Source organism: Mchenga conophoros, linkage group LG13 (assembly GCF_057382185.1).
Source record: "Mchenga conophoros isolate Kocher_MC1m ecotype Shallow Benthic linkage group LG13, M_conophoros_male_GT1.1, whole genome shotgun sequence".
Classification (NCBI taxonomy): domain Eukaryota; kingdom Metazoa; phylum Chordata; class Actinopteri; order Cichliformes; family Cichlidae; genus Mchenga; species Mchenga conophoros.
In genome coordinates, this window is record NC_140538.1 from 23,194,972 (window position 1) to 23,222,273 (window position 27,302).

The 27,302-nt window shown below is 45.9% G+C and overlaps 1 protein-coding gene across 1 annotated transcript; it reads left to right on the forward strand.

Annotated features, from left to right (window-relative positions):
• Nucleotides 1-512: 512 nt before the first annotated feature.
• Nucleotides 513-27,111, forward strand: jag1b (jagged canonical Notch ligand 1b). Its single transcript, XM_085297286.1, has 26 exons — nucleotides 513-866; nucleotides 1,157-1,462; nucleotides 7,946-7,997; nucleotides 10,656-10,913; nucleotides 11,473-11,533; nucleotides 14,539-14,669; nucleotides 14,774-14,893; nucleotides 15,925-16,038; nucleotides 16,129-16,242; nucleotides 16,327-16,440; nucleotides 16,922-16,968; nucleotides 17,439-17,612; nucleotides 18,044-18,194; nucleotides 19,053-19,217; nucleotides 19,295-19,408; nucleotides 19,545-19,658; nucleotides 19,813-19,926; nucleotides 20,362-20,478; nucleotides 21,235-21,262; nucleotides 21,569-21,654; nucleotides 22,250-22,363; nucleotides 22,474-22,583; nucleotides 23,261-23,500; nucleotides 24,097-24,234; nucleotides 24,442-24,583; nucleotides 25,156-27,111. Exons 1-26 carry the CDS (start codon nucleotides 810-812, stop codon nucleotides 25,629-25,631), a joined length of 3,657 nt encoding a protein of 1,218 aa, XP_085153412.1. The 5' UTR covers nucleotides 513-809; the 3' UTR covers nucleotides 25,632-27,111.
• Nucleotides 27,112-27,302: the final 191 nt, after the last annotated feature.

A 27,302-nucleotide genomic window follows, 5' to 3' on the forward strand; every position in this document is an offset into this window, starting at 1 on the left:
TCCTTATTGCTTCAAATATTGAAGGGGAGGGGGGTAAAACCCAGCCGAACTCGCTCTGTCCATCTTTTAAGCTGACATAAATCTTTATGAGGTAAAATAAGAGTATACACTGTGGCGAGAGTAGCGTTTAAATAATAACAATCGTTTAAAAACAGATAAAATCTATCTAGAAGTGGGGAGGTGGAGCATGATGCGTGTCTTAAGGTATAATTCGTTTATGTTTGTGGCTTGTGCTGACTTATGAGTATCAAAATGACTTCGGGTCATAGATTATTTCCACTTTTATTTTTCCACCACAGCACTGCCAAAGAGTCCTTATGGTTATCCTCATAATAATGCGCGCGCGCGCGTGCGTGTGTTAGAGAGAAGGGAGAGAGAGAGAGAGAGAGAGAGAGAGAGAGAGAGAGAGAGAGAGAGAGAGAGAGAGAGAGAACGAGAGAAAGAAATATGGGGCCGGGCTTAGCGCTCATGAATATGAAGTTTGCAGGCTTGGACACTCCCTCGTTGCTGAACTTGTGCAGCTTTCTCCAACTCTGAGCAGCAGTCAGTCAGCAGTGAGCTCGGCCGCCGCATGGCTACTGTGTAAACTTTGCTCAACAACAACAAGTGGAGAGTGTAAGATAAACGAAGAGGCGCACAGGCTCGGAGAACCTGAGGGACGTACTAGGAAGGTCTATGAATCAGGAACCTGCGCTCCACTGAACAAATCGTTGCTCCCCACTCGTGCATGTTTAAACCAGAGGAGAGCGCTGGTGCCGTGTGTCGGCCAGACGATTAGTACAAACGAGTGGCAACAGCAGTCCGGAGGCATGATTTTGAGACGGGGCTCGGTGGTTGCTGCCTTTTTACTCTGCTTTCTCGCGAAGGTACGTGGATTGGTTCCTTTTTTCCGCTGAAAACGAGCGGGAAAGGTCACTCAGTTCGGGCCGTTTGGATGTCCTCTGCTTTCTGCATGCGTGTCGCCTTTGAAAGTTCACAGCTATGCTAACATTACATGTAGGCATGCCTCTGCAAGAAAAATCTCAACAGTTAGCATGCTGCGTGCGTAAAAACTAGCGTACATGTGACGCAAAAGTGTTAAAAGTGTAGCTTTTGTTTTTTTGTTTAGTCCCCTCCACACACAGTCCCATTGCACTCACTTTTCTGTCTTCAACAGGTGTCAGAGGGATCCGGACAATTCGAGTTACAAATCTTATCGATGCGCAATGCGAACGGAGAGCTGCTGAGCGGCGTGTGTTGCGACGGCGCACGGAGCGGCGCGGATAGAAAGTGCACACGGGACGAGTGCAATACGTTTTTTAAAGTTTGCCTAAAGGAATACCAGTCCAGAGTTTCCGCTGCAGGGCCCTGCAGCTTCGGAATGGGATCTACGCCTGTCCTGGGAGGGAATACCTTTTCTTTCAAGAGCTCTGTCAGGAATGACAAATCCAGGATAGTTTTGCCCTTCAGTTTTGCCTGGCCGGTGAGTGGAGACTCTAAGAAAAGAAAGAAAAAAAAATCTCCAAAGAGAGAAAATGTGTGTTTGCAGGGCAATTCTGCGCAATTACTGCCTGTCAATCATTCTTAACCCCCCTCCCCTCAAAAAATAGGAGAAAAAAAGGATAGAAAGCACAACAAACAAAGAGTGAGTTTCTCATTTGGCACTTGGTTCTCAGTGAATTGTCCCTTTGAGAAAGCGCCCCCCCTCCCCTCCTCATTATGTGCGCTAATTGACCAGGTGCAGGCATTTTTGCACCATCAGGCCTAGACCTGTCTGCTTATGTGTAAGGTTGTTAAAACCGCGTTACATATAATCATAAAACCCGAGTTAGAATTTGGCTTAAGGGAGTGCAAGTGGGCAGATTATGACTTGCAGTTAATCTGAACTCCTGGGTCATCTAATCTAGTAGAAAAAAAAAAAAAGATGAAACATTTCAAGAAATCCACTCTTTTGTTGTTGTTGTTATTAATGTGTTGAATGGGTTTCCTCCTTTCCTACCAGTCCTTATGAATGTGTGCCCCCTTGTCTGGCCCGATTGAGTAGATTAAAATAATTTTTAACTCTCAGATTCCCCTTGTCTGCCTTCCTGGCAAAGCTGGTCATGTAGCACAGTACAGCAACTCCAGGGTGAAAACCCACTTTCTGGTTTCCTTGAGTGTCAGCTCTTCTTCATTGAATAAATAAATGGGCCTGACAGGCCTGTGGGAGTGTTGTAGCTCTGTGAGAGGGAGATGATTTGCCATGCTGGAGCACATTTCTATGTAGTGAGAGAGAAGAAGGGGGAGAAAAGAAAAAAAAAAAAAAAAGGACTGCACAGACTGACTGGCCCCACAGCTTGGCCCGCAAACTCCTCTGCTGTGCCTGATGGGTGAAAGGCACAGTCTGTTGGTATGTGTTGTTCAATTACATCAAGGCTATTTTTACCTCAAACTTGATGGAGGTTCTTGTTGTAATTTCAGGCACTGCACTTGAAAGGCCTCGAGGATGAGAGTGGGGGAAGAAGTGGACTTTTCAGTTTTCCCCTTTCATGTGGTTCATTGTTGTGTGCCTTACCTGTGAGGTCGAACAGATCATTTAAATTTGTGTTTTCCCTGCAATCTGCCAGTAAAATCATGTTCTCAGCAGGATGGCGTGCAGTTTGATCTAGCCTGTACTTTTATTTGTTCTCCTCTTAGTCTCTGGCACCTCACAACTTTCTTTAAAAGACAAAGGTTTGTGTTTATGTTCACACTATGGCAACACTAAGTTAGTATTAATCCTTGCAGCCCGACTAGTTTCATCTTACTGGATAAAACCATTTCTGCTTGGAAACGGCACATTGTTGACATTGAAATGCAACCCGGCGCTCTGCTCGCTTTCCTCACATTTCTCTTCTCGCACGCTGATAATGTGAATGCTTTCTTTCCAGGCATGGCCTGCATGTTCTGGGCCTAATGAAGGATGTCCATGTCGTGTTTTAAAATCTCCAGATACATAGAAATATGCTGTTTTTCTAAAAAAGAAAAAAGTTCTGCACAATCCATCAGGTCACTTGTTTTGAACCCATATCTGTAGAAATCAGGAGTTTGGAGCTGCTCGCTAGCTTCTCCCATCCTTCACTTTAAGTGCTTTACTTCACTGCACATTAACAATTGTCAGGTTAGGTATGATATCACTCTTTGTCCTTTTCATCAGTTGATTGGCTGTTGTGGACAGATGGCAGTGTGGTGCAGTTGGGTTCTTGGGTACTCTGAGTTCATGAAACTCCCCCCAGCCCCCCACTCTTTCTCTCCCTTCATCCTCTCTACTGAGCTGCATGAAGTTGGCCTCTTGTCCAGGCTAAGGGCTTTGTTTAAGTCACGCTCGGTTGGACCCCAGGCATTTCATCGCTTTAACCTTGCCACCCACGGTAACTGCGGCACTTAATGAGGCTACACACATGCGCTTAGATCAGGTAGAGGCAAGAGCCAGGCATCCAGCTGAATGACATCAGCCGCACATCTCTTTCAGAAGTGTTTCAGAGCCCCGTGCAGGTCCTGGTTAATGTCCGCCTCATGCTTGTGCCCCACAGAGAAGTGAGGGCCCTGCTACAGTGGCAAGCCGGGACAATAGTGAGCCCTCGGTGACTACAGTGAGGATTACAGAGCATAATAGATGCACTGCAGCTGTAATGCCAGCGCAGGGCAAGCAACAGGAAGCTGCAGTAGTAGACTCAGCAGTGATATAAAGGTTGGCTCTCAGGCCTTCAGTAATTTGCCGGTGTAACACCTGTAAAAGGCAAAGGCCAGAACTTTGCTCTGGAGTCCCCTCCTCCCCGCCATCGTCTGTATCTTTGAGCGATTCCTTTCCCTCGCTCCAGTGATGCCTGGATTTCAAAGTATCTTTCCATTTTGAAAAAAACCAACCAAACAAAAAGAAAACCTCTGGCGTCTCTGAGGCCTGAGACCCGGTGGTATCCCTGTTTTTGGGTTTTGGAGTGAGTCAAAGCAGTCTGAGAACCGGGATCAGGTGCGTCAAAGAACAATGCTGAGCTCAGTCGGACTGTGAGCGTGGGAGCAGTGGGAGTAATGACATGTTTGTAGTTGGCTCTGATGTGGCAGTTAAGTGCAAATTACTCAAGTGAAAGAGAGAAAAGAATGTTGTTGGGTTTTTTAAAAAATTTTTATAATAGTGTAATTGCTGTGTTTTGTCACCGCGGCATTACATAATGCCCTCTGATGCTTCACTTCTTATCAGTTGCTCGCAGCTTCTTGGAAGGGAGACATGAATCGAAAATATGTATTTAACTGGAAAAGATAACCTGCACCTTTTAATTTTGTTTCTTTCCCTTAATGGCCTGTGAACCTTGACAAAGACCGATGACTGCCTGCTTCTTTAAACACTTCGATATGGTTTTCATTCCTGGACTCGGGTTCATGTTTTGATTAACTTTGCCTTGTGAGTAATCTGTTTGCGGTGCCTCGTGTTTTAGTTGGCAAAAGGTGAGATTCTTTTGGTCGGGGTGAGGTTCTGTTTGTACCAGGGGCCGACGTACCTTTTAACAGGATACATAAACTGAGTCTCCGTGTAACTCCTGTGATGAAAAAGTCCTGGGGAAACAATGCATTCCTTCCTTCCAACCCCAATCAGTGAAAGCCAGTGGGCTTTAAAGAAGATCACAAGAGCGGGCTTTTCAGGACTGAACCAAGGCTTTGGTGGCAAACTGGGTGTGTTATTTAGCAGCCCCAATCATTGGTTAGATTGCAGGCTGATACCATGAAAGTGATTGACTCAGGAGAGCTGATACAGAAAGTCAACATGCCTTTGATGAAACTGTTTACATTTCCTCTGTGCTGACTGAAGCCTAGACTAGTCCAATCTGTTCTACCTTGCCGTTATTTAGACCTTTGACCTGTTCCATGAGACACCCCCTCTCCCCCTGTACTTTTTTTCCCCTTATATTTCTTAGTAATGGTACATTAAATGGCTTCATTTTCAGAAAGAGGGAAGATAAGAGGGTGTGTGAGGGGGAAAAATTCCCCTACTGAGAGGATTCAGTAGTGTTTTTTGGCAAGTGAATGTGATTCGAACTGGAATGATCTTTATCGCTTATGCCGCTTGTCTGTTGGACAGTGCCTGCTTGGCCCGGAAAGATAAGAAGACATATGGCCACACTTATTGCACTTGGATGTGTGTGTCTGTGTGCAAGTGTGAGAGAGGGGAGGGGGTTAGAGAGTGTGCTATGTAGTTCAAAGAGGAGAAGTGAGTCAGCTGGGAGCCTGGGAAAAGTGAACCTGGCAGTGGCAGACGGTTATGGAGTTATGGAGTGTTGGCGAATGAGGAGCCAGCCAGTATCTCACTTTCTGGGAGCAGTTATTTAGCATGAAACTAAACATCCCATTAGTGGGGAAGCTACTTGTTGGATCAAGCCGCACTGATGTTTCACTTGACGTTGGGAACCCCGTGGTATAGAAACATTAGGAGTGTGCCAAAAAGGGCAGAACAGAAAACATCGATATCGAATTTTTGTTTGTTTGGTTTTTTTTCCCCCCCAGTTTTTAACTGCGAGCCCTTTTAATCATGTTAACGAAGGAGCACTACACGATCACGTGACTGCACGATTGCATAGCTTCAAAAGCGTCCGTGTTCAGGCAAGTCTAATGATAGAAGATATGGGTGTGTAAGTGTGTGTGTCACGTTAAAGAATTTTTTCTGTGTATATTTTTTTGTTTACTTATTTTAGGAGTACTCCATTAGATTTGACGCCTGTTAACGCCCAGTTCACTACAATGAGGGATTTCTTTCCCATCAGTCTCGGACACATTGTGAAATGTTGCTGTGCAGCAGGTGAATCCGGGCTTGTTGATGTTTTCACTTGGCAGGGATCCATTGCTGTTCCCTATTTAACTGCCAGTAGAATGATAACGTGTTGGCAAGTGCAAACAACAAAACAAAAACAGGGTTTTAACACAAAATCCTCTTTTTTTTTTTCTTTTTTTTTCTTTTTTTTTCTCTCCACACTTTAAATGACAAACACGTCAAGTTAATGTCACCATGATTCGGAAATTCCAAAGATGTTTCTCGTCATTTTTTTTTTTTTTTTTTTTTATCTTTCAGTTGAGTTCCCATTTTTTAAGATGACTTCTCCACGTGTGCTGTGCTGTCACATGGGTGATATCCTGATATTTCAAAAGTCTGTAAACATTTGCTAGATGTATCCAAGCGCTGTTCTTTACGCTGGAGTATTGGTTCTCTAATGAGAAGTCTACTCTTTTGCAACTGTGTCAAGTGCTGGTCACAGGAGGTGAATGACAACATTTACACAATACTACTTAATGCTTGAAGAGAAGCCAGAAGACTCTTGTTCCTACTGTTAAAGCAACTCTCTGTAGGTTGGGCTGTGGCTTTAGGTGATTAGGTATCACATAACTACTGACTCACTTGTTGGAGCTCTGCAGCAAGCGATTGCAGCCAATTGTGAGTCAGAATATACTGTAAAGGCTGTTGCTGATGAGCGCTGCATCTCAAATAATGGCTGCCCTGATTGCAGCGAAATACTGGCACGGGATGAGACGAATGTCTCCTGGAAAGATGGAAAGGCGAATGCCTGAGAAAACAAGGTGAAGCCGTGAAAAAGCATCAGGAATGACTCATGCCCCCTTTTGTTCCTCTGTGGAAAGAGACCAGGGGTTTTCCTTCAAGCTGGTTTGTTTATCGTGAAGTCATTGCTGCGGCAGAAAGAGGCCATGCAAAAAAAAAGAATTATATATATCTGAAATGCCTCCAAGCATCGCTGCTACGGCCGAGTACGCGTGTGAATGTAACAAGTAGGTGTTTAAGTTGGATGCCCAAGTTAATGTAAGTGGATTACACCTTCTCACAGCCGCATGCTTTTTTTCTGGGACTCTGTCGTGTGCGCTCGCAGACACTTTGTCCGATTCCCTCATAACTGCAGCGCAGGGTGGATGTGTAAGCCGATATCGGTGTGAGCGCTACCGACCCTGAATCGGACAAAGCGTTTTTGGCAGTGCTGAAATGTAGACGGGCCCTCCAGAGTGTAGCTCTCATTCAGTTTCTCTGTGGTTTCCCCTTTCTTGTATTTCAGTTTTTTTCCCCATTTCACCATCTCACGCTTTTTTTTTTGTGTGTGTGTCCCATTTTTCTGCTTGTCCTTTAAAAAATAAAGTGGCGTTCCTAAGCACTTCTGCCTGGCTTCATCATAGCACGCCTATTGAAGTACATAAATTAGGATGAAACTGAAAACCCCACCTACGCTGCAAAAGAAAAAAAAATATAAAAGGAATCAACTGGCCTCTCACCACCGTTTTATAAACATGTGGAAAAACTGTATTTGGGGAAAAACTGTTACAACGGCTAATATGAAGACAGATCTTTGGCTCTGCTTTTTCTGTGCGCTCTTATTTTTGACTTACGGTTGTTTTTTTGGCACGTCCAGCGCCGTCCTGCCGGGTGCTTGTCCACCTAGACCACACCACTGCTCACTGTGTCTGCCATTCTAATCACAGAGACCTCCGCACCACCTCGAGCTTATCCTCTTAATCAGATCAACGGGACTATTGTTCATAGTTCACGTTGGTTTCTGTACTAGGCTTTGTTTTGGGCTAACCCGGTGAGAGGCAGATGAAACGTCATTGGCAAGGTTGGTGAGGTCATGGGAAATGGAAAAGTTCTGGATTTTAGTCTCTTTTTTCGTAGGCGTTACAAATGTACCATTTATGACACTTGAGGAAAAACACGTTCCAGCCCTCAGACCTCACAGATAAATGGGCCCAAGAACTGCAGCATTCCCGATAAATGGGAGAACGTGTGAACCTCCTACGAGTTAGTTTGCATGGTCAGTAAAAAAACCCACAAGGGCACTACTGTGACGTAATTCACTGAACTTATCATGAAGTCTTTCAAAAGATTTGCCACTGAGTCATTTTGTTTATGATGCAGGAACTCCTCCTCTCCACTAACGCTCCCTGTATGTCTTGTCTTCCTCAGAGGTCCTACACTTTGATAGTGGAAGCCTTGGACTTCAACAATGAAACCAGTGGTAAGTATTTCTCCTTGTCTGGTATCTCCATCTTACCTTCTGTTCATTTCTTCTTCTTCTTTTTTCTTTTTTTTTTCCTTTCCCCCTGTCACAGCAGTGCCTGGGAGGAGTTTCGTTGAAGGTCAGGGAAGGAAGTTGATTCTTCCTGAACCCCCCTGCCCTCTTCCACATGGTCCACTGGGTGGTTTTGTGTGTGCGTGTGTGTTAAAGTGTGTTGACAGGTGGAGATGAGTTAAAGGAAGTAAGAGGAAGAAGATGGGATTGGGGAGGGCTGTCAGGGTAGAGGAAGGGTGCCCCCCCCCCCCCCCCCCCGCCCCGCCCCTTTTCCTTTTTTTTTTTTTCTTTTTTAAGACAACAGAGCCTCGCTGCTCCCCCAATAGAAAAAACATTTTTATTTGGCTCATGACTGATGGCGGGTGCTGCCAGCCAGGGTCGGGGTCACACTGTCTCACTGTCACTGAGGCGTGAAACATAGTTCATCCAGCCGACCAGCTTGAGGCTTTGACTGGTGTGTAGGAGACTGAAGCCTCAGAGCTCTGCTCTGTTTGAGGTTAAAGTGACCTCTGGCCTGTGCATGACCGCAGGCATATAGGCGGGCTGAGCTCAGAGCATGTGCGGTGGACGACTACTAGTCAATAATGTTTGGGTAAATGCCTTGAAAAATACAGATGGTCAATACCACAGACGGGTGGGGGTTAAGATGATTATAAAAAGATGTTCAGCCACAAAAGCAGCTTTCTATCACCACGCAAAATGCTAGTGAACTGGAGTGAGTAGGACAAGTGACAAGAAGTAGACACCACTATGAGAGAGGAGGTGGCGCTATGTGGGGATTTTCACATGGGCAGAGTAAGAGAGGGCCCAGCGGGGTATCTGTGAAATATTGGTACTTAAACTGCTTGAAATTATTTTTGACAACTCTGCCACTCTGAGACTTGAGCTGCTCCTCCCATAATTATGCGATCAACCTGACTAAATTCTGGTTCCTGCTGGGATTCCTGCTGGCTGGTGGTCAGCTTTGTGATTCCAGATGAGGGCAGGGACTTATCCCGTGCTTGTTTATGTCTTTTTCGAGCTCAGCGAGGTTTCGGTCTTTTCTGCTGTATTTGCCGCTCCCCGGAGACCCATTAGGGCATTGGTGTGAAAAGCCCCCCGAATGTACACATGAGGTGCTGTTTAAGCCTCTGAGCCTCCAGCAGGCTGGCTTGAGGTTCTGTAGGCTTCGTGTGTTTGACCGACATCTAAACAGATTCCTGAACAGAATAAAACATCTGGCTCAAGTTAAAACACCTGTGTAAATGTAGAACATGAATCGTTTAGTTTTATAGCGTGTTTGAGAAACCAGCTTTCCTTCTTTTTTTTAAAATTAGATTAAAAAATTTTTTTTTCTTTTCTAGCATGTCCTTTCTAAACTTTTTAAAGTTGGTCTGATTTATGTTAAGCTACGAGCCAGGCAGCAGGTAGCAAGGGCGTGCTACTCCTGACACTGCAGGCCAGCAGTTGGTAGAGAAATACCACACGGTTAATCTTTGGATTCCAGAGTACTGCGAAATATCACCGGGCACTGTGATTTCAGGATGCCGCCGTACACAGCGTAGTAAATAAATAACAGCGGGCCATCCACCCGCCCCCCCGCGCTGCGTTGCATCATACTACACACAGGAGCGATTTACCTCGCGGTCAACCACCCCTGCTCGTGTGAGCGCAGTAAATGATGACTGTGACACATTTTTCATTCTCTCCCAGGTGGAAGATTTAGACATGGAGTAGCGAGCGCGAGTGAATGAGCGGTGTTAATGCGAAAGGGCTTGCATGTAGACGGTGCGGTGTCTGGAGGTTGGGGTGAGCGTGTTTGCTCTGCGAGCGTGGCTCTCGCCTCCGTCCTCTATTTGCCAGAGCTGTGACCTCTTCCACATTGACTAAAACGCAGGTCTGTTTCTGTGTGGATCTTTACAATCAAAACATAAACTTGGTTCCCTCCTGAAGTGAAGATGGAATCTTCCAAGTGTTGATTTCAATACTTTTGGGAGCTGTTGGTGCCCAAAAAAAAAAAAAAAATGCATGTGAGGAAGGCAGACTGGGGGGAAAAGTGCTGATGGCACACTGGCTGGCTTCCCAGTAGTGACTGTGGCATCCTCGCACTGTAATTTACGGCGGCTGCAGTTCTGTCCTCGCCTGAGCAGATGCAGAGGGCAGCGTCAGAGACCAGCAGTTTCCTCAAGCTGTAAACCTGAGAATCACAAACCAACCATGGAGAGTTGGAAAGGGAAGCGTGAGAAAAAAAGCAGTTAAAAGTGCTCATTACCCGCATCCTTTTTTTTTTTTCTTTCTTTCCTGCATTTCATCCCACTACTTTTCTTCCTCTCCAACACACATAGTTGCTTTAATTACATATAATCTGCTATGTAAGGGATCTTCTGCAATTTGTGTCAGAATTCTTGGTCCGGTTTTAGGCTCTCGGAGCAAAGTGCAAAAGCCAAAAGCGTAATGTAGGATGCTGCATTCCACTGATGTTGGGGTGTTTTTGTTTTCTCCTCTCAGGCCCAAACATTTGATGAAACTCAAAAGAACCAGAACAGAAAAAGATAGTATTTTTCTTTCCTTTACTATGAAATTCACAAGTACGACTGCTTGTGCTTCCCCCCCCCCCCCTTTAAGGTGTAGATGGGAGGTTGATAGAAAAAGCCTCTCATTCTGGCATGATCAACCCCAGCCCGCAATGGCAGAAGCTGACGCACAACGGCCCCGTAGCCCAGTTTGAATACCAGATCCGGGTCAGCTGCGACGAGCACTACTACGGTTTCGGCTGCAACAAGTTTTGTCGGCCCAGAGACGAGTTCTTCGGGCATTATACGTGTGACAACAATGGAAACAAAACCTGCCTGGAAGGCTGGTCTGGACCTGACTGCAACACAGGTGAGGCCTTGGGTGAGATGGCAGCATGAAGTAATGGAAGAAGTCACTTTGAAACAGATGCTTCTGGAGAAAACTGCGTAAGACTGCAGGATTAGTCTTTATGTGTATGAAGGAAATGCTTTCTGTTGAATTGAATGACATCTCCGTTCTGCCCCCCCCCCTTTTTTTTCCTTTCTTTTTTTTCTTCTTTCCTGCTAGGAGTGTGAAAAAAATCATATTTCCTCCTAAAAACAAGCCTGGGCAGTAATCAGTTTAATAAATGTCTCATGCCATGAGACTGCGGTTCTTAGACTGTCAGTCTGCTGATTTGTATGTCACTAAAATGTTGTTAAATGTTGATTGACTAACAGTTGTGGGCTGTGAAGAGGGCAACCAGGAGAAGTTGGATCCAGGGTAGTTTTGGCAAGGCATGCATGGTTGTCTGTAAACAGCTCTGATTGTTCTACAGACAGAAATGTCAAATAGCGCTAATCATATTATTTGCTGTTATAACTGCCACAGGCCAAGTGTGAATCTAGTCACCGTGCAGTTAAATGATTAATTCTTCCTCTTCTTCTAGCTATATGTCGACAGGGCTGCAGCACTGAGCACGGATCATGTAAGGAACCAGGTGGATGCAAGTAAGTGCTGCTTCGTGAGACTTTTCTGCACTTTTCCAAATGAAATGCCGACCGTTGATTAGTTGATTAGGACAGTTTGAGCTTCTGCAGTAATAAACTGTCAATAAACATACGTTTCCTCGTCCTTGGCCCTGCAGGGGAGGGATGTGTCTTTCGAACAAAATCCCCATACTCTGTGATTTTTGAGCGATTTCCTGGTACAATGAGAGAGTTTTTTACGCAGTGTTTCGCACCATGCGCATTCTTCTCCTGGGTAACGAACCACAAAAACAAAAACTTTGCAGGTGCAACCAGCTCAGACACAGGAAAAAAAAAAAAAGAAGTAGTTCGCCTGCAGTGGGAAAGAGCCGCGTGCTTGCGGTGAAACACTACCGGTGGCTGACGCTAGATGTGTCTCGAGGCGCTTTTTGAAGCGAAAGGGAAAAGAGTAGAAAAATCTAGCCACAAAGTCGCAGTGACGTAAGCTGAAGGGTGATGATGTTTGCACATCAGGGGCCCGTGCTCAAATGATTTATTTTCACAGATTAAAAACAAAGCAAAAATACACACATGAGTGAAAACAAACTACCCAGAGTTGAATTATTTGCACCCTCTGGTAAAAAAGTGATTTGATTACTTTGCAAAATGTATGATGGTGTTCTCAAAATAAGTTCTACCAATGTTTTCCAATTTATGTATATCAGTATGCTGATTATTTACCAGCTGTCATCTAATATCAGTTGGGACAACAGCTAATCTAAGCCTCTTTTCTTTTAACAGTCCAAATGTTGTTTTCCCCACAAAATATCCCAGTCTTCGCTCCTTTTGGACTGAGCCAGCCTTTTATCTTCTTTGGCTAGAATACCCTGCGCAGAGAGCCATTTGATTCAAGTGCCTTCACTTGCTGTGGGGTGTGTTGCCAGAAGCCTGTGGTGGTGATCATTTAGATGTGTAGGGATTGTGTCCAAGCACCAGTTTTGACATGGCACAGATCTTTCTCTGTACATGTTTTTGGCTTCCCAGCCAACAGACTATCACTACCAGGGCTTTAACAGAGATGTAGGCTGAGCTGCTTGTAAATCTCTCGTGGAGCTCTTGTGGATGGGGGCTGCCAGTCTGCGCAGTAGGGCTCGACTGCCACAGCCCTGCTGGAAATGTAGCTCTCCAAACGAGGGGAAGTGTTAAGCAGCGAAATCGTGTGTAACATTCGGATGAGTCTTAAAGTGTATTGTTTATGTAGCTAATGGCTTCCTAATGCTGTTTACACGCACAGCCAGAGGAAAAGCCCAGCACAGAAGGGTATCGGCGTTAGGGCATTGTGTGCGCGCAGTAAGAGTCGACTCTCATCCTCATCCCGGAGAAGGGCCCCACGGCGTCCGGCTCTTCCCACAGTTCAGGCAATGGTTGCTTTCTTACTTGTCTGATTTGGCCATAAATCAAGCACAGGGATGATCAGGTTTGTTCATTCTGTGCTGCAGCTTTGTTGTTTTTCCCAAGCTTTTGACATCATCGAGTTTCATGTAATTGCTTGTGTGACTACTGGCAGAACAAGAGCCTGAATGTCTTTTAGTCCCTGTACAGGTGTGGCTATATTTAAAGCTCAGGGTTTAACTCTGTTTATATGCACTCCGCCAACAAACTCTCCAAGCAAGATCTACTGCTGCTGTAGTCAGTGAGCAGTTTCCCATCGTTGGGCTGTTGCGGCGTCTCAAACAACTGCAGTACATAGCAACATTAGCTGCAGGCTTGGCAGCCCCGTTGTCGCAGCAAAGCCGTAGCTTAATGACTTTAGAGTCTTTAGTGATACCCTGAGCGTCCGCTGTTGCTAATGGAGTAACGACAGTGCACCTGTGGCCTGCACAACACTTTGAGAAGGCACATGTGCACCGCTGCAACCTATCAGATTCTCATGGGTATGAAATCTTTGTGCATCAGCAGAACTGCACAGTCTAATGTCACATTCCCCAGTAATTTGGCTGTGTAATAACTGTAAATGATTTGGGATCCTGCTGCGGGGATTCCAGCTCCACTTCTCATGGAGGGGGATTAGCACACTTTTAAGAATAGCCTCTTTAATCACAGACTGAGGTTTACTTAACTGCCGCGTTTATTTTTACAGTCCGTCCGTTTCTTGAGGCTAATCAGCGTGCCGCTCCCCCCCCAGTTGCCCGCAGGGGGTGGGGGGACGCTACGTTTCCTGTCGCTGGGCTCAGCAGCAGGGACTGCATCGCCGCTTTGCCAGCTTTTTAAAGAGCCGATTTATCAACCGGGGCTGGATTGCTGTCTTAATTATGGAGCCGAGCGAGAAAGGGAGCAGCATTATCGGTGTAATTATGAACCTGGATATTTCAGTGGTCAGCAGGCTGTGTCCTCACCCTCGGGGCGCAAGTCTGACTTCTGACTCATGGGAACCAGGACGAGCAGCAGTGTAACAGCCAAGAAGGCTGAACCCTCCTCGTCTGCCGCTGCCAAGCCACAGGCGTAGTGATGTTAAAGGGAGCGTCTAGTCGCATGCTAATGTTAGCTGTGCTAAAGGTCCCATTGGAACTGTAATTTAGTGTGTTGGGTTTTTGTTTTCCTTGTTTAGTAAAAAGCTAAATGCGCCTCTTTCGTCGGCGGCGGCAGCTCCAAGTATTGTTTAAAGGCCGTTACATAAACACCCTGCTACTTAAAATTCATTTGCGGTCTTTTAAGATGCAGCCCAGTTGTGGGAGCTGGTTTGTTTCACGCTAGTGTGTACTTTATTAAGTTAAGATTATGGCTCAGTAGCTGCTGAACGAATCTGGAATACATGGAAGATTAAAATATTAACATTTTCAGGCAGCGCGTGGATTATCTGACCTCTTCTGTGAAGGTTGTGAACTTTTCTGAAGGCTGTGCGTCTGTCACTGTCTGTCTCTACTTGTTTTTGTTTTTTTAATTTTCTGCATCCATGATTCCGGGTCTCTCTTGAAAATGAGATTTTTTTTTTTTTACCTGGATAAATAAAAGACTAATAAAAAAATCTATATCTCTGTGTTTTCCAGGTGTCTGTATGGCTGGCAGGGTCAGTACTGCGACAAGTGCATCCCCCACCCCGGCTGTGTGCACGGCACCTGTAAAGAGCCGTGGCAGTGCCTTTGTGACATCAACTGGGGCGGTCACCTTTGTGATAAAGGTTAATTTCCTTCTCTTATTTCAGCTCACTGTAGGAGCAGCCACTGTTGTGCCCAAACAAACTGTGATCCTCCCCCCCTCTCTTCTTTTTTCTCCTTCTCCCAGACCTGAACTACTGTGGCACTCACCAGCCGTGCCTGAATAGAGGGACGTGTATCAACACAGGACCTGATAAGTACCAGTGTACCTGCGCGGAGGGTTACTCGGGAGCCAACTGTGAGAGAGGTGAGTGTCCGTGTTGTCTATATCTTCCAAGCATTCTTACAGTTAGAATAAATGGGAATGTTCTGGGCTCACCAAGCTTGCAGACAAAAGGTCAGAGGTGCCTTCAGTTTGTAATCAGAGGAGGCAGTAACTCGGCAATAATCTGTTTCCACTCCAGAGTAAGTGGCCCCTGAGTCAGGTAATCCACCGATCTTGATCTTTTGGGGCCTGTCATCCTTCTCTCCTCGAGACAGATGGGGTGTGTTGCTAAGGTTCAGCTGTTGCAAACACTTACCATGGAGATGATGTTTTTTTTTTTTTTCCTCATTAAATCTGAGGCTCGCAGGGTGCTGACAGCTTAACTGCAGAGATGTCAGGAAACCATGCCCCTCATAACAGGAGGTCTGCAGACCGGACGATGCGTTGGGCTATTGTAACAAGGAGGCCCCAGGGTGCGAGCGCTGCATCCCTTCCCTCCTCCCCACGGCATACCGAGGGGACGTCCGCCGATCACCTCCTACTGCCGAGTTATTCCTCGAGCGAATCATTAATTTTTTGATTTGTTTGGTGCTCACTCATCCTTAACTCATCTGTGAAGGAGGTGCCGCGACTGCCCCCTCTCCCGCTCTCCCTCCCGCTACTCTCATCTTGTGCCGCCTCTCAGAAGAAGAATGGCGGGGAGTCAGAGGGAAGTCACGGTGCATTGGCCGGGTCAACTTAGCATGAAAGATGATTTCCTGGTGGTGTAGTCTGCCTGGGCGGGTAATGAGAGCGAGAGAGAGGGGGATTTTTGAGCGGCCTTTCGGGGCAGAGGAGGAGGTTTCAGAGGTGAAGGAATGACTCGATCGTGGACGTGTAACAGCTTGGTAGAGGGCTCACGTTTCTAAGGGATCAAAGCCAGAACCTGCATTTGCACATCACGACTTGTTTCAGTATCAATACAAATAACATATATTCTGTTAGCAGGCACAGTGGCAGAAATATGTATATTTGTGATGCTTAGTTTGTCATTAAAACAACAAGGATTTTTGTTTTGTGATCTCTCTTTGTAGCCGAACACGCCTGTCTCTCAAATCCATGTTCGAATGGAGGGAGCTGCTCAGAAACCAGTCAAGGCTACGAATGTCAGTGCGCACCAGGCTGGACCGGCCCCTCCTGCACGATCAGTAAGCCTGAATGTGTGCACATTCTTAATGTCAGTACCTTTTCACAGAAAATATCCTGTTGCTTACACGAGACCCTTTTCTCTTGCGCAGATGTTGACGACTGCCTTCCCAACCCCTGCAACCATGGCGGTACCTGCCAGGATCTGGTTAACAGCTACAAGTGCCACTGTCCTTCACAGTGGACGGGGAAGACGTGTCTAATTGGTGAATCGCTCACCCTTTCTACACCACTTCACAGCTGTCAGCAACACGTGTGCATGCCACTAACTGCATTCTCTCACCCTCTAGATGCCAACGAATGCGACAGCAAGCCTTGCGTCAATGCCAACTCATGCCGCAACCTGATTGGTGGATACTTCTGCGAGTGCCTCCCTGGTTGGACGGGGCAGAACTGTGACATCAGTGAGTCTGAATCCTGTCAGCAGCGGCAGCTGCGGGTCAGAACGTCTGTCCAGCTCCTGTTGCTCTCTTAGATATTTCAGTTCCTTTCATCGTCTACATGCTGCATAGAAGCTGTAATGTGAAGGTGTTGGGGAGAGTTGGACAAGTGCAGTCCTCCTTTTTATTTTTTCCTCCTGCAGTATAAATGAATCTGCTTTATCATTATGAGGCCTGTGTGTGGCCAAGGCCACGGTGATTAAGGGTGGCTCAAAACAATCGCAGGGACTAGTTTCACTTGGCAGCAGAGGGGATTGCTCAATACGCTGTTTTGCACCGAGTTTTGCAGCCACATCATCCAGCTCACATGCACAGCACTCTCCAGCTCCGACAATGTTTTTAAAGGCCCCTAGCATGGGAAACTCAAAGCACAGACTTGTTTTTAAAGACAGACTATTTAGTTAAGCTGTTCAGAATTAAATCTCGGATTTGTTTTCATGTGCAGATATAAACGACTGCAAGGACCAGTGCCAGAATGGGGGAACTTGTAAGGTAAGGTCAAAAACCCATCTCGCTTTATCTGGTATTGCTGGTTTGCTTGCCAACTTGTTTGCTTTATTGTGTCTCTTTTGTCAAAGCCAGAGACATTTGCAGCGGTTGTATAAATAGCTGCCGTAAACGGTTCCCTCCAAACCGACAGTGGAATTGTTGTGGAATTCCTCTGAAATCAAATCTGAGAGGAGTGGGTTCAGAGGGGTTTCTGAGGGAGGGGCGCGCAAGTTTCTCGACCACACTAGATAGAATTACCATAAACATTATTGCGTTGAGCCCGTGCCAGGAAAATGTGTTGAAATAATTGTGTAGCTGTGATATTTACCCCCCCCGTCCTGTTCATTCTGTGCTCTGGTTTGACAGTTATTGTTTGGACCCCACCCTTTGAAAGCAGTTAATCAAATTTGTGGCTGTGCGAGGTTAGCTCCGGCTTCTCTCCCTCATACTCTCTTTCTCCCTCTCTTTCCCAGGACTTGGTAAACGGCTATCGGTGCGCGTGCCCGCCTGGGTTCACCGGCGAGCACTGCGAGAGGGACATCGACGAGTGCGCGAGCTCGCCGTGTCTGAACGGCGGCCGCTGCCAGGACGAAGTGAACGGATTTCAGTGCCTGTGTCTGACTGGCTTCTCAGGAAATCTCTGCCAGGTGAGACACGACTCCCACCACTATCCCACACCAGTGCGTGCGAGCATCTTCCCTTTCCTCATTCAGCGTTTTTAAGCCTCTCTTTTTGCTAGCGCTGCCTGTATCTTTTGGGCTTGTTGTAAAGTTTTCCTGCCCCACCCTCTTAAACGGCTGTTGTTCCACAGTCCTCCTTTTTTAAAAAGGGAGTGCTTTGTTGAAGCTGCTCCTGGCTACAGTGGGATACATTCCTCAGCGCTGAAGCCCAGACTCAGAGGACGGGTCCTATGTCTCTGGCTCGTCCCCCCCCCTCCCCTCTTCTGAGCGCTGTGCGTGTGTTGTTTCCTGGCACAGTTTGTGGGGAGGATGCTGTGGGTTTTGCTCTGTTTTCTGTAGCAGAAACTATGTCAACTATCAGGTTCATTACTCTCTATTCAAAACCTTTTCTTCCATAGCTGGATATTGATTACTGCTTGCCCAACCCGTGTCAGAACGGAGCAGTCTGCTTCAACCTGGCCACAGACTACTACTGCGCCTGCCCAGAGGACTACGAGGGCAAAAACTGTTCTCACCTTAAGGACCACTGTCGCACCACCACGTGCAAAGGTACGTCTCCTGATGCAAGTACTGCAAGCTCTTTGCCCCCCCCAGCGAGGGGCCTGAAAGATGATCTGTGCACTGTGATGTTGTATAATGCTGAATAAGGCCAGATATTCACTATTTGCCTGGATACTTTGCCCACATTTTTCCCATGAGGGCAATACCTGTATTTTAGTTTCACTCAAAGTAATTTCTTGGCCAAGGTGAGCAGGGGTTTTGTTTTGTTTTTTTTGTTCCGCTCTCTTGATGATGGCCCTCCCTCACTCTCCTCAGCAAAGCTTTTCCGATGATTCTTCCCTGAAAACCTGGCAAAGGGCTGATAGCACCGTGTGTGTTCTTAGTAATGACTTGGTGGGCTACCTCTTCTTTTCCCCCTCAGTGAATGCGCACATTTCTCTCTCTTTCTCCCCGTCTGTGTAATTGAGTGAGTGGACCAACCACAGAGTCAGATACCAGGCGCAAGATTCTTTCTGCTCTTGGCAAGAATTAAGTGATTACAGGGGAACAAATTCACCCAGCTCACCTAACCTGATCAGACGGGGGCAAAGGAAGGGATTTCAGTTCCGAGTAAAATAGAGAATGAATGAATTGCTTATGAAAGCATAACAGCTTATCTCTGTCATTCTTTTTATTTGCCTTTTCTTTTTTGACAGTACTGTTTTTCCTCTGGACTTTTTTTTTTTTTTAACCACATGGGCATTATATCTGTAAAGGCCTGTTGCCCTTTAGATCTGTCGTAATGTGTCTTACATCCCTTCTTGTTTATGGTAAACATGGGTCCTGGTTTAAGGCTTATTTATAATTTGCAATAAGCCTTTCATAAAGTCATTGGTTTTACTATTTAACTTGATTGCCTCTCTGCAGTGATTGATAGCTGCACGGTTGCCGTGGCATCCAACAGCACACCAGGAGGAGAGCGTTACATCTCATCAAACGTTTGTGGACCTCACGGTCGCTGTCAGAGTCAGGCCGGGGGCCAGTTCAGCTGCGAGTGCCAAGAGGGTTTCAGAGGCACCTACTGCCACGAGAGTAAGGACAGAGTCCAAATCTACAACTGATCGCAATGTATCACGTCGTAAATCTAACACATCTCTTGCCATCTTCAGACATCAATGATTGTGAGAGTAACCCGTGCCGCAACGGGGGCACGTGTATTGACAAAGTCAGCGTGTACCAGTGCATCTGCGGTGACGGCTGGGAAGGCGACCACTGCGAGATCAGTGAGTACGATTGTTTATCCTGCAACCTCAAAACAAGGCCACACTTCCTTCATGGTGCCTGTCGATTCATCTTTCAACACGACGTTTGTTTGATATGCCGCACATAAATCACGCCGTTGTTTATTGTTGCAACCAGACATAGATGACTGCAGCACCAACCCCTGTCATAATGGAGGGACATGTCGAGACCTGGTGACAGACTTCTTCTGCGAATGCAAAAATGGCTGGAAGGGAAAAACTTGCCACTCCCGTAAGCTTTTCTTTTTTTTTTTCCTGATTTTTCCACACCCCTGTAGACTGTTTGTGCAGGCTCATGGTATGTGCTAATGGCTCTTTGTAATTACCCAGTATTTTCTACATTGTGCTGAGTGTCATGTAAGAAAGACTATCCATGCACCCTCCAGGCGAGAGTCAGTGCGATGAAGCCACATGCAACAACGGAGGCACCTGCTATGATGAGGGTGACACATTCCAGTGCAAGTGTTCCCCGGGGTGGGAGGGAACGACGTGCAACATAGGTGAGTCATCCAGCTTGGTTTAATGTTTCATCTCTGCACGCACGCACACGAAGAAGTTTGCTTTATGGGAGAGCTCCGTGTTGTGTCAGATCTTAATCAGATCTGTCAGATCTGCGAGGTCCACAAACAGTTTTTATCCCTTCGTGCTGTCAGCTCTCCCTCCCACTCTCATCTCGCCCATTTCTCTCTCTCCTTTGAGTGCCGACAGACGTATGCTTAAAATGCCTGATTGCACTGACAGTACACTTCAAAGTCAAAGAATATAGGGCGTAAGAAAAAGGAAAATTAAGGCTGTCAGGGAGAAGAAGGAAAAAAAAGCCCAGTCAAAGGCAGTCTGAGTTGGGTTGAGGTTCATGATTGTGCTGATGATCCTCTTGGTTGTTTGGGAAAGCTCACTGACAAAAGCAAACTTGACCTTTCTCTCTCTGTTCTCAGCCAAAAACTCGAGCTGCCTTCCAAACCCGTGTGAGAATGGAGGTACCTGCGTGGTGACGGGGGATTCGTTCACCTGCGTCTGCAAGGAAGGCTGGGAGGGTCCCACGTGCACCCAAAGTAAGAAAGGGCGGAGGGTGGTGGTGTAATAGATAAAGGTGGACAGTTACTGCCATTAAATTATGATAAACATTGTGCTACCTAGTGCAAAGGTGAACTCCTGCATCTGATTAGAGCAGACTCTCCCATCATCTTTTGATCTGTAGCTTTTTTTTTTTTTCTCCTCTCCCCCTCCTTCCTCTTCTTTCTTCTCTCCCTGGCTGCTGCTCCATGAGAGGAGAAAGCAAAGGAGGAGGGAGAAAAGGGCTCAGGAAAGTGGAGACAGATGTTTCTCCCCCTTTCTGCTAGCTCAACACGCGCCCCTCTCTCCCCTCTCATTCGTTGCATTCCTGTCCAAACAGTGACATGTCTGCTTGTTCTAGAGCTCTCCTCCTCCACTTCCCTGATTTTTATATATATATATATATCCATCCCTTTTTTCTGGGATCCCTGCCATGTATGCATGCACTCTAAAACATGAATTCCTCTTGAAACTTTTTTGGACGGGAGGGAGAAGGTCGGGATGGAATTATGGGTGTTGCCAAGGGGTGGGTGGGGAGGTGGGTTGCATTTTTGAGGGTGAGATTCGACTCAGTGTTGTTAATAAGGCATCGTGATCAGGCAGCGCTGAGTCCGGGCTCGACCGGCCCAACACGCCTCTGCACACGCAAGCTTAGACGTGCTCTTGCTGTCATGTGCACAAAACGTGAGAACAATCAACATGCTCACTGCTCTCGTCTCCCTCCCTCCCCATTCTATTTTTTTTGTCTCTTTCAGATACCAACGACTGCAGTCCACACCCATGGTAAGTGGAAGCCAAACATTTCCTGCAGATTTAGACAAATGTAAACAAGCTGCTCCTCCTCGTGTGATAGTTTCTCACCTGCGACGCTTTCACTCTCTGCTGGGAACCAGGCATACACCCTGCCCCTGTCATTCCTGGGATGCAGTCAGTTAACTCTGTTTACTGAACTCCCTAACCCAAGCACACTTGTCCAAAACAAAGAATAGGAGTGATTGCTTTAATTATCTTTGAGAAATTGTTCAGTTGACTGGTGAGAAAATTCCAGACTGAAATGATCCCCCTGCCCTCTCTCTCTTTTTTCCCCAGCTACAACAGTGGAACTTGTGTCGATGGGGATAACTGGTACCGCTGCGAGTGCGCCCCAGGCTTCGCTGGCCCAGACTGTCGGATCAGTGAGTATTAACCCTGCCTCCAGAACGTCCCCCTGATCGCAGTTTGAGCAGTCAGTTAGAGCATGCCCGGGACCATCAGTCACTCCAAATGGAAGGTCTAGTCAGCCAATTATCTTTTCATTGGGCTTCAGGCCAGGCTGAGTCATTTTGGTGTCACTCCACCAAGCCTCGCTGCTTTCCCTGGGGGAAACCAGCTTAGCAGGCCAACGGCTAATCAGCCATGCTCTCTGACACTGATTACACAGATTGTTTTCCCTCTTAAAGGCTTTCAGATGGCCACATTCTTTCCCATTGCAAACCCTTTGTTCGCCTAAGTCCAGCCTTTAGCTCCTGCATACCTGCTAATGATGCTGCCTAATAAGACCAGGGCTGGCATAAAGCATGTTTGCTTGTTTGTTTGGTTTTTTCTAAGTAATCATTATTATTATTATTATTAACTGGTTAGTATGTACTGTTCAAATGATGCACAGCCTTCGTGAGTTTAGCCTAGCAATTAGACTTGTGTGCAGAGTGAAATATTTGAATGCTGTGTTGCTGTGCTCTTTATGCCACAAAGGAACCAATTCTTACCCCTGGCTTCTCTCCTCTGTGGCAGATATTAATGAGTGCCAGTCCTCTCCATGTGCCTTGGGCTCCACCTGCGTGGATGAGATCAATGGATATCGCTGCCTATGCCCACCAGACAGGACTGGATCCCACTGCCAAGAAGGTAGCAGCCTCCACATGATGGGGAAAACAACCCCCAACAAATATGAAAATGAAGGGGGGAAAAAAATAATAATTGAAAATATTTCTAACAATGTGACTGCTTTTACACAGTTACAAGAAAACCTTGCTCCGTTAATGGACACGTCACCCCTGATGGAGTGAAATGGGATGAAGACTGCAACACTTGCCACTGTTCCAATGGGAAAGTTGTGTGCACAAAGGTAAAGTATTTATGAATGCTCGGCACACCTGTGAAGTCTATGTCATGCTTCCGAATGGAAGAAGTGCTGCGGAGAACTGCACAAAATGGATCGCGTTGATGTTTGGTGCCTTGTTTTCCATGAGGTGTAGGCAGGGCCACGACATTACGTGTCACTGGGTGGAGTTGGCTCGGGGTGCCAATTTCGTGATGCAGTTAGTTGATTAGAACACGAACACACACACCGGTTCCCACTAAGGGACGATTGGGTGAGTTAGACAGTAGTGCTGTCATCGGCATGGCTGTCTAACCGCTAGATGAACATTGCTGGCTTACTAGTGGAGCTCACCTCGGCAAGAAAATGCATCGTAGGATTGAAAAAGATCTGGGAGATGGATTTAAAACTTGGCCTGACATCACAGTATTGTTTGTTTGTGATACATAACGATCTCTGACATGCAGTGGAGACAAATCAATCTTTGGACAGCTGTTACCACTGGTCCAGTTTTTTGTTTTTAGACATTCGTACAGTGTGACTCATCCTCTGGAGACCCAGAGTAGTAAATGAAATACAAATCTCTCCACAATTATGCAGATGTATCTGGGGATATGGCAGTGACAGTTTGAAAGTGTTTTCTACTGTATAGCGTACTCAGTATAATATAAATGTATCAATGCTCCTGTGTTTTTCCTCTCCAGATGTGGTGTGGCCCGATGTCATGCAAACTGGGTGCCAAGGGCCGAGGCGAGTGCCCGTCAGGCCAGAGCTGCATCCCCCTCAGGGAGGGCCACTGCTTTGTGAAGCCCTGCATTGAGCTGGGAGAGTGCTGGCACTCCGACCCTCCCCAGCCCCCCACCAAATGCCACCCCAGCTCCACTTACCAGGACAACAGCTGCGCCAACATCACCTTCACCTTCAACAAGGAGATCATGCCTCGAGTGAGTTACCTAGGCACCAGGGAGGAAGAGATTGAATTTAACAGGTTTTGGGCTCGTTTTCCATCCCTCCCCTCCACCAGCAGTCTTAAATGAATGGGAGCAGCAAACTGTGAAAGATTACCCATTCCTCCAGGGCAGAAAGACTCCTTAACAATTCAGCCATGTATTTAAATGTGCTCCATGAAGGAGTGGGGGGAATATTTCTCTCGGAGCCTTGTCTGCATACAAGTTTTGTTCCTGAGACTGAGGCATTCATGACTTTTTAGCTTCTGCCAATCCCAATCTTAAACCAACCACATGGGGAGATTAATTTCAGGATGATATGGATTTTGAGCTGAACAGGACCACTGGCGACTCTGTCACCACATAGAATGATCACTTGCCAGTTGCCTAACAAGCATGACAGCAGATAGTGACAAGCATATGAGTTTGCGGTCTTTAATCTAAATTAGGTGGATAGGATGTTGGAACATGCTGCCAAAATGCAGCCTTGGCTCTTCTTTTTTTTTCTTCTTCTTCTTGATTGCCCTTTTTTCCTCCCTTTTTTTTTTTTTTTTTCTCCCTGTGTTTGTTAACATTTGCTTCATTCCCTTCAGGTCCAGGGCTTGACTGTGGAAGGAGTATGTAAGCAGCTGAGGAGCTTATACGTGGTCAAGAATTTCTCCTTGGAGCATTCTGTGTCCATAACCTGTGACCCCTCATTCTCAGCCAGCAACGAGATCCACGTCTGCATCGTGAGTACTTCCTTCCACTCACTCTGCCATGTTTGACTGCTTCCATTAAAGCACACACAAAAAAATGCTTTTGATTCATAACCTGCATCGTAGAGTTCTTGCAGCTGCGGTAGGATGTGTTATGGACGTAGGGTTGAGTTTCTGTGGCTTCAGTTTACAACAACTAAACACTTAAATTTCACACCTCGCTTTATTCTTTGCCTTTAGTCGACTGACGACGACCGCTTGGACGGGAGCCCCGTTAAAAAGATCACAGAAAGGATAATTGACCTGGTTAGCAAGCATAACGGGAACAACACGATCATCTCCGCCATCGCAGAAGTGCGTGTGCCAAGCCCCAGCAAAACTGGTATGAACTGAAACTATTTGTTTGATTATGAAGTTTTCCACACTTGCACACACCTGCATGTGCTGAAATGGGTGGGAGGATTTTTTTTTCAATTTTTTTCTCTCTAAAGATCAGATCATGAGATAGAGCCAAGCCCTAAAAGTGACAACATAGCTGCACACCAAAGAAAAAACATTCCATGTATATGTAAACTGATTCCTTAACCTCCCACACGACTCATGGCAGTTGTGATGGAGCTTAAAAAGAATCTAGCCAGGATCTTCAATGGAAAGAGCAGAGCTGCTTGGCTACATGGCTTTAGATTGGCTCGCGGTACAACTGGCTGGACTTTTAGTCAGACTCCCACTTGTGTTCACCATTCATCAGTACGGTGACAGCAGACTGCTGATACAGCCAAGTAGAAGCAGCCTCCTCTTCAGCTCCAGGCTTGGAGGTCAGGTTGTTCTGGCAAAAGCGCATTAATGACTGAGCTAGCTTGATGCATTAATACAGAAATCCTACTATTCACCGTTTGAGTCAATTCTTTTTTATTTGTGGTCTCTTTCTGACTTGTCATTGTTTTCTTCTACCAGATTACCTAGTGCCCCTTCTCAGCTCCATTTTCATTGTCATCTGGGTCCTCGTGCTGGTCTCCATTTTGCTCTGGTGCATGCGCCGGCGGCGGAAACAGAGCAACCACAACGGGACATCAGCGACCAGCTCAGAGGACAACACGACCAACAACGTCCGGGAGCAGCTTAACCAGATCAAGAACCCTATAGAGAAGCACGTGGGCCTCACAGTGGCCATTAAAGACTATGAAAATAAGAACTCCATCATTGCCAAAATAAGGACAAATCATCCCGAGGGAGATGAGGACGACAAGGAGAGGCACTTGCAGAAGGGCCGCTTTGCCAAACAGCCAGCATACACACTGGTGGAGAGGGACGAGAAGGCGACCATCTCCAATCCCAACTCGACATCCAAGCACGCTAATTGGACTAACAAACAGGACAATAGAGACTTGGAGACGGCAAACAGCATAAACAGGATGGACTACATTGTATAGCAGACAGCTGTGTTGCTGTGCAACCTAGCCTTACGCCTTCACACCCAGGTGGTGGGTGAAACTGGGGGAGCTTTGGCATGTGTAAATAGTCATGTCAGTTGTGACCCCCCTCCTCCCCCTCAGTATTTTCAGATATTTCCCCGTGCTAATTTAAGTTTTGACAAGCTGGCTTACACTGGCAGTGACAGTTGCTTTGGTTGGCTGGAAACACAAAGCACTGGTATACATTTCACTGTAGAACTAGTTGCAAACGTGTCCTCCTATGCATTTCATTTCCCCGTTTCCTTTTCTTTTTTTTCTTTTTTTTAGCGGACACATTTAAGGGGCTCCTGGTGTAATTGTTGTACAATGAGTTTAAACTACCCGACGTGTTCAACACTAGAGCTAATTATTTTTAGTATGTGTTTGAATTTTTTCTAGTTCTATTTGGAGAAAGTGCTTTTTCAGCTTTAGACTTCAGCAACTGTCAAATGAGACAAAAAAAAAAAAAAAAAGATCAACTTTATTATTTATTTTTATTTTTAGGGTTGGGTGGGGAGGGAGATGAAAGGGGTTCGATGTCAGCAGTTGCTGTCAATATGAAGAATTTATGTGACAATTTAGAACGTGTAGATATGTACATTTTTTTTTTTATTAATCATTGTGTATATTTGATTTATTAACTTAATAATCAAGAGCCTTAAGATATCATTCCTTTTTATTTATACGTTCCAGTTTAGTTTGAAGGTTTTGATAGCTGTGGAAGCCTACCATTTCTTTCAAGGTTTTTTTGTTTTGTTTTGTTTCCAATGCATTCAATAAAAGCCAAATTTCAGAGAAGACAAAAGATGGGTGCTTTGGCCCTGAAAGAAACACTTCATTTTTGTTTCCCTCCCATACACACGTTGGACATTTCATTATTTGTTGCCAGGACCTTAATTGTAGACAAGTGAGGTTAGGACAACAAAAGATCACGGCTGCTGCAAGGGTTGGACATGGTGGCAGACACATTGCTTGCCACTAATGGATAAATACTTAAGGGAACAAAAATTCTTCAGCAGCTTCAGTTTAACCCAGACGTATTTCAAAGGCTGTCGAAATCAACCAAGTTGCAAGGCAAGTCACATCAGTATGACACGCCAGAATTCCCATCTGCTTTAGTCAGCATAATATCATAAGCTAGACTGTGAGTACTTGAACAGTAGGGGAGCAATGGGAACACTGTAGTATCAGATAAATACACTGCCTTGCTCTGCAAGAGTCCGCTTTGTTTCTGTGCACATTTTGTTTCTTTTTAAAAATTGAGGCTCTTAAAGACAAACATGTTTTATCTCATTTGTTAATAACCCTTTGAGATCGTGGCAACACTTTGTCCCTTTTCTTTTTTTGACTTTGTGTTATGAACTTGAGAATTATGTGTTGATCTGGCAATATATTTTTGAAAGTCATATTTATTAAATATTTTGTATGAAACGAGAATTAAAGTTGTCTCTGTTCTGGAGAGAGAGTGACGAGTCTGATGCATTGAGCCAAACGTGTTGGAGCATATTAAAGATCTCTCGTGGCGTGGGAACTACAGCTAATGGTTTCCTAGTCGAGTCCTGGAGACGCAGTACTCATAACGCTCAGATATTGTAGCCCTTTATGGTCTGGTTAAGATACTGTAGCAAGTTTTTTTTCTTTTAAAAAACA